At 35.8% G+C, this 10,550-nt stretch overlaps 1 protein-coding gene across 1 annotated transcript in view; it reads right to left on the bottom strand.

Moving 5' to 3' along the window:
* Positions 1 to 1,151: 1,151 nt before the first annotated feature.
* LOC143915909 (uncharacterized) overlaps positions 1,152 to 10,550 on the bottom strand; it is a 120,440-nt gene continuing 111,041 nt past the window's right edge. The window contains exons 7-9 of the mRNA XM_077436730.1: positions 10,150 to 10,300; positions 1,565 to 1,704; positions 1,152 to 1,485 (exon numbers count right to left, since the gene is read on the bottom strand). Of these exons, the coding sequence (XP_077292856.1) occupies positions 1,152 to 1,485; positions 1,565 to 1,704; positions 10,150 to 10,300 (625 nt within the window). The remainder of the gene's footprint in view (positions 1,486 to 1,564; positions 1,705 to 10,149; positions 10,301 to 10,550) is intronic.

Genomic DNA, 10,550 nt, shown 5'->3' with positions numbered 1-10,550 from the left:
ATTTAATGTCAAATTAACATATCTAAAATAGCTCGCACGACAGATTCGGCGTCAGCCCGGCAAATCAAACGTCAAATAGGTTGCCAGTAACAAAAATAAAAGTTTACGTTTCAGTGAAATCCTAACCAGTTACATTTTCACTGGGTTCAGTGAATATATATAGTTCAGTGAAATCATATCTAATTACATTTTCACTGGCCCCTATCAGTGAAATTATAATTTTTGTCAATTGGATGATAGCGCGTCGCCCCGCTCCTGTCCATTCCCATTCTCTTCATGGCCCACACATCATAATATCCATCCAAACACATCGTAATATATTAGCAGCCAACACTTATTTATTTAAGGTTTAGGTTAAGTTAGGGTTGGTTTTATTAATTTAAGATTAGGTTGTTAGGGTCGGTATTTATTTTTGTCAAATTTTATTTTTGTTACTGACAACCCATTTAGGCCTGTTCATACCTATCCAGCACGACCCGTATCCTGCAGGTGTCCTGCAAGTGCGGATACTATTCTTTGGTACATTATATGGACGTATTCATACTTGATTCGCGCATGCGCATTTACGCATTCATGCGCGTCCATATAGAATGTACTAAAGAATACTGTCCGTACTTGCAGGATTCGGGTCGTGCTGGATAGGTATGAACAAACCTTTTGACGTTTGATTTGCCGGGTGGACAGCGAATACGTCGTTAGAGCTATTTTAGAGAGGGGCACTCTTTTTATTTGCATGGCGAAATGTTGAGATAGTCATTTGCATATAAAGTCGTGATAAATACATAATTTGTCTTGAAATAGGGCTCTTTTGCCGGGCCGATAAATAGTACCCTTTTGAATGTATAAAAAACAAATACATATGTGTACATTGCGATAGTATTCGTTTCACAAGCAGCCTTCGTGTGATGAATGCACTGTATATACCTATGCATGTATGTACGTAGGTCGAAGTATGGTTTTGTTGTTGAAACATTTTTCAAGAGAGGTCCTAGCTTAAGACTCTAAACTGCCTGTCATGGTGGCTTGTTAGATCGCGAGAAAAGATCGCCAAGGGCACAGACGAGACCAGCAATGGTGTCCCAGAGGGACTGCCTTCGATGGGGCTCTGATGGGGCGGAGGCCCCCACGACCTGTCGCCCCTCTCGCTTCCCTCAGGCGTATTCCGTTTCCGTGGAAAGACTCCTCTCTCCAAGAGAGCACCTCTCCTCGCCGCAGCAGTGCTCCTCGTCCGGATTCCCTGCAATAGAAACCTCAGTTTGATTGTCTGAAACGCACGGTTCGAAATCGGCAGCTTGGTTTGGATCGGGTATCGGAAGCCCTCGTTGGGGTGAATTTCGATTTTTAGAAAGACCGCAAATACCATCAGGTGTTGGCAGGTCGTCTGAATACGTGCCTCTAGAATGTGCGCATGCAATGCTGCGCTGGTAGCTGAACAGCTGCCTCTCCAGACTGTAGTTTTCAGCTTGAAGCGTTGCTATCTCGCGTCTGAAAACACAAGTGGAGCATGTCAAGTCTACTGAATGACGGCCAAGTGACGGTGAATGGTCGAATGAAGAGTGCATACCTCATTTGGAAGTTGTGAATCCGGCACACGTCGTCGTATTTGTGATATGTCGCTTGGAATAGGAGATAGCTCTCGTCCCATTCGATTTGGACCCTCAGTTGAGACTTATCAGTCAGATAGGGACATCCCGGTTCGCGGATCTGAAAAGAAACGACGCACAAATGAGTCCATAAATATTATCCATACATGCATGTGGGATTCAGTGGCGTAGCTACCATTGCGCGGAGTGATGCAAAGCATCAGGGCCATAGATATATAATACACATAGATGGGCCCTGACGTGTGATTTTGATCGGAGATCTTGTCTTCACTAACTGAGGGGCGCGGGGGGTTTAACTAGAAAAAAAAAGGGTTTTCCCTACGACGCAGCGGTACCTACCTACCTACTGAGATAAACTGTGAGGGCGGATCTAGTGTATTATACATCAATGATCAGGGCCCATGCTCGACAAGGGCCCAAATTTTTTAACACTCAATATAAAAAAAAGTATTATTTTATATCTAAATATATTGAATATTGTAACAGATCAAAACAGAAAATGACAAAATACTTTCTCGTGTATTCTTACAAAAGCCAAGTAAATATGGATCATATTTGATGCCAAATATAAGCTAAGCTGCGTATGACACATTTAGTTATGTATGGTCAATTACAAATGAGGTTCGAGTACGAAAATATTGCAGAAACGATATTTTAATTTAGACGAAGCCACTTTGGTGTCAAATCGTATACATATATGTTAGTGGTGATTTAGATAATGTTAGTAAATTACGTATTATCAATACGAAGAAATAAAATCAGAAGCAGGAAGTGGGGCTCAAATGATGACTTTGAAAACAAACGTCAAAATATCATTAAACGTCATTCTGATGAGTTAGCATCCGATTACAGATTCAACAGTGAATAACTATTCAGACTAAATGTATTTTATAACATTATTAACAAGGTAAAACGTTCAACTTAAAAGTCGCTTTCAAGGAATGCAGTCAGTGAAAAACTATTTCAGTTTTCTTGAACCTCGTAATATTATGAATTCATCATAATTAAAATATTTTAGAAAATTGTTTAAAATTAAGGAAAAAATATCCAGAAGTTTTCTCAGATCAATTTTATGACTAGTTCATTCAAGTAATTTCATTATTGAAAAACAATTTCACTGAAAACATGACCATAAAACAATTTTCATATTTACTTATAACAAAATACAGTTGTTTGGAAAGTGAATTTTCCGAAGCTTATGTCGTGTTTATGTTATTTTTTACTTTACCAATAACAGTGGCGAGTATTGAAAGATCTTTCAGTAAATTAAAAATGATTAAAAACAACGAAAGAAACTCTATCGGACAATCAAGACAAAATAATTTTGCACTGTTGGCCATTGAACATAAATAAGCGGCAAAATTAGAAGTTAAAAATTTAATTAGTGATTATGAAAGCAAGAAAGAAAAATTAAAGTTGGTGAGATTATTTCTAAAATATTTTATTATTTTCTCTATTATATGAATATTTATTATGTAAAATATGTACATAAATTTATTTCATTTCGTATTTCAAAAAAATATCAAGGAGCCCTTGCGTAATATTTGCATCAGGGCCCAAAATTTCTAGCTACGCCACTGGTGGGATTTAGTTTTCTAGCTTAGAATAATACAATATGAATGATTAGGTTGGCATGCATGAGTTGAAGAATGGTTAAGGTAACATCTTGTACATGTGATGCTTAACGAATGCTTAGTTCGTTGTGGCTCTCCGAGTAGTAAGTAATGTCTACCTGTATGTTTAGTGTTTGGAGAAAGCTGGATTAAAACAAAAAAAAAGTTTAAAAAGACAACGGGAATTGTGTCAGAAGGTTGCCGACTTATATTTATCAATATGGCGTCGTGTGTACGACATACTGCTTCATCAGCTCGAAATAAAAGCAAAGTAAGTAGGACAGAACCAACATGAACCCTGGCGAAATACATACATACATACATGTATATAAGTTGTACTAAAAAAGTACAGCGAATGTACATATGTATATTTAATTTCAGTAGTCTTTGCAAGTAGGGCTTCCAATTTGGCTAAAACCGGAAACCGAAAAATCGTTTTTTTACCATTGTTCAAAACACTGAAAACCAGGTTTTTTTGGCTCGATCAACCGGCTTTTTCCTCAAAACTAACAATTATTAATTTAAATTTTCTATGAAAGATCAAAAAAATGTGTATATCCAAACTTTCTTAGGGAATAGGCGTATATTTCTTTGAACAACGAAAAAAAAGTACAGCACTTAGCGGTGGCTTTGAGATTTAGTAATAGACGAAGACCAGGTCATAAACCAATAAAATATTATTTAAAGTAGTTTCAATAACCTACATACACAAGGCCTCTCAGAATTTCGGCAAATTGGGTTAAAACTAAATATATACCAGATAATAAACAGGTTAGATTTGTGAGATAATGGCTTGAGAGGAAGAAAGGCAGAGGGGACGTGGCCTTGGCTACCTTTCCACTATAATTCAATCGCGCAGATGAGTCTGGAATGCAATGTTTTGTAACAAGTTCAGCCGCATACATACATAAATCGAAATCGCTCTACAATGCTTAAGGAAGTTTTTACTTCAAAAAGTAAGAAGTGACTGTACATTAAGTTCAAAAAGTATCGCATTGTTTATATTGTATCACACAATACGGCATACAGATTCAATTTGTGAAGGGACACGTGGTAAGGGTTTACCAGTGAAATCGTTTAGCACTTTAAACCATGTTTATATCTCGATGCGCCGACATGAACTGTCGTTTAGTCGCGGTGTTACGCAGAACACCAACTTAAACATACACTCGACCCAAGAATGCCAACTTAATCATATATACGTGCACTCTTCTGGGATTGAAAACTAAGTCTTATGTACATATACATTTAACACACATCTAAATTTGTATTCACAGTATTTTTAGATCACACCACAAACATCCCATTTGTTATTCTAGGCATGCGTACGCTATCTAGTTTGCGAATTCCCTACTTCCGACACGTGCCGTGTGACACGTCTTTTTCCTCGCCTAATAAAAACAAACAAATATAAACCCGCGAAATGTCGGAGTGCAATGGAACAATCCAATCTCGGGACATGCATAGTACACACTTACACATGCATATATATATTTTCGCGAGAGTAATCAAAAGGGACGGTTTCCGAGGAAGGACTTGAGGTTTAAAATGGTTCGGGTCCCCGCCTCTAATCTACAAGTCAGGTCACGGAAGGCTCCGGTGTGCTAATGTATGCAGATCTCGTATTTACAAGTTAGACAATGCTTTAGTAATTGTAGCATCGTGTCCGATTGCCTCTATCTCAATTCCAAAGATGCTAATTTCAGGTAGTGGGGATGCTATGTAAGTAAGTTTTGGTGACTTTTTTATTCCGGACAGAATTGGATGCTCGTCTAATACGTAAAATTTACATATTATCAAGCCTAAACTGTGTTTAAACTTTCTACTTTGAGAATAATAATTGGAACTATGCATTTGTTTTTTCATAATGTAAACGAAGACTTTTCGACAAACTTTTGTAACTCTATTCTTCTATATTCTGAGCTATACGCATACAATATAGGCCAGACCTTGGTTTGTGACTCCAGGTTGATCGTTTCCTTTCAGAGTTTGCCAATTTTTCTGATTTTCATTGAAACGGTTCCTGTAAATTGGCATTTCCTTTCCAATCTCTCTTGCAAATCTCAAGTTATTCATCGTCTTGAGGTTCGCCAATTTCAATAATATAATTCTGCAAAAACTTCTCCATAGATATCACTGTGGATTATGTTTGTATTAATTGTATTATTGTATTGTATCTGTATTAGTATATTCGTCGTTTTGATTGAAATAAAATATAAGATGTTTTATTATGCGTGAGAATTATCAGCTCAACATATGTATGTAATTCACAAAATTAACGACGAAATTGGTAGTAATAACGACATCATCGGTGAACGCACGACCATAATATATTTTTCCAGTCAAAAATATTACAATTGCACGACGGAAACGTAAAATGAAATCGCCAGTAAAAAGTCGCCGTAAAATGAAATCGCATGTAAAATGAAATCGCCAGTAGTGAAAATGAAACTTTATCTTTATTTTTTTATTTGTCATGATGTCATTACGGGTTGTCCCTGAGTGGAATTTGTGGTATTTAATTTGTAAATGTGTATACAATTTTTTGAAATCATATTCAAATAGTGGCCAAGATGGTTTTTACCGATTTGATAAGGAATCCTTTCAACAATGAATTCAGATGCATTGACAAACTCTGATAGGAAACAATTGACTTGGAGTCGACTTGGAGTCACAACTATCCAAGTCTGACCAGCGGCACTACATATAATTCTCGGAATAAATTATTTTCAATCGAGATCAACCCACGGGATTGAACCCGGCAACCTCTCGGTGCTAAGCATTAACGCAACTACCAAGCTATGCTGTGGGCTTGCATGGTAAATCTTCAAAAATAGAATTATGTAGATACAACTTTTTTATAGGGAATTGTAAAAACAAAGTTTTTGTAGGTTACTTTATTTGCATTTTCGTCAAGAGGCGATCCACAAAAATAGGGGGAGGATTTGAAATGGTGTGGTAAAATGTATACCATAAATGTCTGGACAAGTGGAAACCTTTGAATAAGTGGACGTTTTTCTATTGGCAGGTGCCAGAAGAGTACATATGCATATATACATACATATAGGCAGAAATACTCAACGAAAAAGGACCTATGTATGTACATATATGCCATCTATGGATTTTAGATTTGTACATAATTTTTACAAATTGTACATACAATAAATACAGAAGATTTTGTGACAACAGGAAAGATGATTTTTTGCCAATTTTGAGGAACCATTTCAACAATGATCAGATAGAATTGGCAGACTATGATAAGAAACGATTGGTTTGGAGTCACAAATACCCCCAAATCTAACCAGCAGTATAGCGGATCGAACCCACTGATCACTTGGTGCTCTAAACACATACGCTACCATTAACCGCTTAGACGCCCAGCCGACGCGCTGAGCGTGTAATAGATACGGCTGTTTGCGCCTTAAGGCGCTTTGGGCAGCTAAGCGGTTAAGCCACACTGTTGGCTATTAGTCACAATATGGTTACCGAAGTGGTAATGAAAAGTGTGTGTTGCTACTTTATAGCACGTGTGGTTGTCGTTTAGCTTTGTCTTATTGTTTAAAAGTAAATACACATGCACGTTTTACATATAAGCAACCATTTTTTATATAATACAAAATTCTTCAACTCTATTTTTTTATAGACTTAGATCCATTTGAAAGCTAATTTGCTTACTCCGGATACTATTCGATTAAATAAATATGTTTATGATTGGTACACATTTTCTACCTACATATTTGTATGCTAGAGACTGGAACTAATGTATTGAAACAGTACTTAAGTTCATTTCATACGATTCGAGCATACAAACTTTTAAGTGGGTACATACATATTATACAATTTCTACAGTCGCTTCAATAAAAACACTATTCGACTGCTTTTGACGTGTTCGGTTTTTATTTTTTTTATGTGTCTGGAATCGCACGTGTCAGTACTTTGCAGCAACGGATCGCGATGCAATTTCACCAACGACACGCTAGTTTCCGCATTTCAGTAGAAAACCACGCCTTTTTATTTCTTTGGATTATTTTTTATTGTAACCAACGGTTGAAGTATAGCGGAGGAGTACTTCATCGACTTTTTTCAATCAATTTTTGTGAAATAGAGTTGTGAATGCCATCAAATACAATTCTCAACATGTAGGGTGAATGGACGATCAGTTACTTAATTTATTTATCTATTTTTATTACTGGAAAATCCATTTTTAGATTCCAAATACAATTATATTGGTGCTAGTTTAGTATGCGGTCTACCTGCACATATCTACTTTAGTATGCGATCTACCTTCACGTTTTTACTTTAATATGCGATCTCACTGTCTCAGTTCCCGCGTGTGACACTGAGACTGAATAATACCGACCCTAACAACCTAATATTAAATGAATAGGGCCAACCTTAACCCTAGACTATCCTGACTCTTAAATAAATAGGTGTTGGCTGCTAAGATATGTTTTTTTTTGTGAAAATATTGATGAAATAAAACTAAAAAAAAAGATATCTTAGCAGCCAACACCTATTTATTTAAGGGTCAGGATAAGTTAGGTTAAGTTAAGGTTGGCCCTTTAAAAAACAAAAATTACATTTATAGTTATACAAAAATTATATATATACACATATCTCTTAACCAAATCTTAAATTAATAGGGCCAACCTTAACTTAACCTAATCTATCCTGACCCTTAAATAAATAGGTGTTGGCTGCTGAGATATGTTTTTGTTGCTACGATACAAATAAAAAAATAGTCGACTGCAATTCAAAGGTAGATCGCATGCTAAGGTAGACCGCATACTATACTAGCACCATTATATTTATACAATATTGTAAAGTAGAGCAAAGGTGATTGGCGCTCGTCGACCACTGGTTTACTAGCGCTGATCACCTGATCTCGAAGTGTTCATTTTTGAGAAATTAGACGATTTTCATTTAATAAATTAGACGATGATACTTGAAGTATTAATTAAATCAAATTTATTCATGCATAGTTTTTCTTTAGCTCGTCGCCTTCCAGGTGTCTTGAGTTAAAAACAATATACATACATACATATATAATATAATAGTTGTTTTACCCGGCTTCTCTCAGTATTTGTAATATAAATGGCGAATCTAATAGTAAATATAAATAAATTTGATAAAAAAATAAATGAATATTTTTTTCAATGTTCGTCGGTATTCACGCTACTAGACTGCATTTCCATTTCAAGTTACTTTTATTATATCAAAAGTGGAACCGAGCGAAGCCGGGTAGCACCACTAGTAATGTATAAAATAGACTATGATCACCGAATCAATAGCTATTAGAATATACCAAAGAAGTATTGTGAATATAAAATATGAACTATAAAAAATCTAAATCAAACCTATCCAAAATATGCTAGACTACTTTACCATATACATATATATTAATGTGCGCGCGCAGAATACGGGAGGAAAAGCCTGTTCCTCTTGTTCCTGTTGTACCCTGCTCGCGCAAATTAAGTGAGTATGTACGTGAGTATGTACCGTTTACCATGCACCCTTTTTTTTGATCTTTCAACTTAAGATCTTTCGATTTTCGATCTTTGCCTTCCGATATTTGTGTTTTCTGTAATTTAACATTCTGGCTCGTCACGTAGACCCATATGTACATATTTTCATAATTTCAATTATATAATTCAAGCTTACATATCTGATTTTTCAAGTGGTTACATAAATAACACGAAAACATATTTTTCTCAAATATTATGTCGTATTTTCGCAAATGTCACAGTGACGTAAAAGTAACTGGTTATATCCCTTGTATTTTTTTCGCACATTCACCAGTTTCGTCTGAAAAATATTGCGGATCGTAGAGCGCGACCGGAATTCTTTCCGGGTTGACTTTTGGGTTATACAAACAAACCATTTCTTGTCGAGTGTGTGTGCTCTATACAATACAAAGGAAATAAACATTTTATTCGTTGGATTTTATTGCGAATCGTGCAGCTAAGCACGGGTTCAGATCGTATAACATCACATACATATGAGATAACATATCGAATGATTGATTACTATGATTCAAATAAATCGAGTTTGAGAAATGTGACATGAGACTAGGGTTTCTAAAAACCCGGGTTTTCAAAACCCGACAGATCCGGGTCCAAAATCATTTAAAAAAAAAATTATGTAATGTAATGTGAAATGTCGACAGTAAAAAATAATGAAATATTGTATGTTATAAAAATTAATAACAAATTTTAATCAGGCTATTTGTTTACTGAAGTTAAAATCGATTAATAAATAAATACAGGTCAATATGATGATGATAATGTTGAAACGATATTTACACTCTGAAGTCTTAGAGTAGTCTAAGGCAAAATTCTAAAAATATGTACACTATACTTATGTATGTATCTATGTATATGGGTGAAATTCTAAATTTACTCAAATGTCAGTACGCCGTATCGTTTTGGTATTTATTTTCAGTATTTGCGAAATCCGTTCCATCGTTCGCAGTTTTCTAAGAACTCACAAGTCGTAAAATCACTATTCTCGAACAAATAAGATCATAAATGAATCATGTACACGCAGAATCTATAAATACACATACATATTTGGATATTTTCAATGTATCGACTGAAAATCATTTTAAATTTTTACGTTACTACTTGAAATTTTAAATATCTGGATCCGGCGGGTTTTGAATCCCAGATCCCGAATCCGGGTTTTAAATCATTACCCGGCCGGGTCAAGTCAAGTCCAGAAACCCTACTTGAGACATGTGTCTCCGCATGCAGTGAACTATCCGAACTCGGAGGGTTCGGCGAATACTTCGGCGAATGTGCGGGTCTGAACACTCGAGCGTGTAGATGCCTCATATGAGTATCGTTGAACTTGCTTTAATAATAGATATGTGATATTTGTATTTCAAAGGCAACCATGCATAAATACGGGTAGTGAAATCTTTGACAGCTTACCTCTTTAACAGTCACATCGGTTTCCATGATGATGCCTTCGTCTGAATTTTCCTGGGCGTAGTAGTGAGAAAATGGTACTCCAGGAAGCGGGAGCGGTTCGGCTGGTCCACTTTTGTGATATCGCATAATATAAGCAGTCCAACTGACGTATCTGAAATAAACAAAAATAATAATTCAATTTTTGGAATAGATAGAAAATTCATAAGCAGAAAACGAACCACCTGTTGCTCTGAATAAAATGGTTCTATATATGTAAATTAAAAGCGAAGAAATTTACATACAAATAATATTACATTATAATGTATATGCGAGTAGCTTTCTCGGTCGTAAAACTCAAACGACAAAAGTTGAAAATCACTGGTGGTTATACGCCGTGAGGATTTGCTAGAAATTTTCAAACT

Source organism: Arctopsyche grandis, chromosome 8, assembly GCF_051622035.1.
Source record: "Arctopsyche grandis isolate Sample6627 chromosome 8, ASM5162203v2, whole genome shotgun sequence".
Taxonomy (NCBI): Eukaryota; Metazoa; Arthropoda; class Insecta; order Trichoptera; family Hydropsychidae; genus Arctopsyche; species Arctopsyche grandis.
Note: the sequence above shows the minus strand (reverse complement) of the source record. Positions and strands in the feature narration are given on the sequence as shown.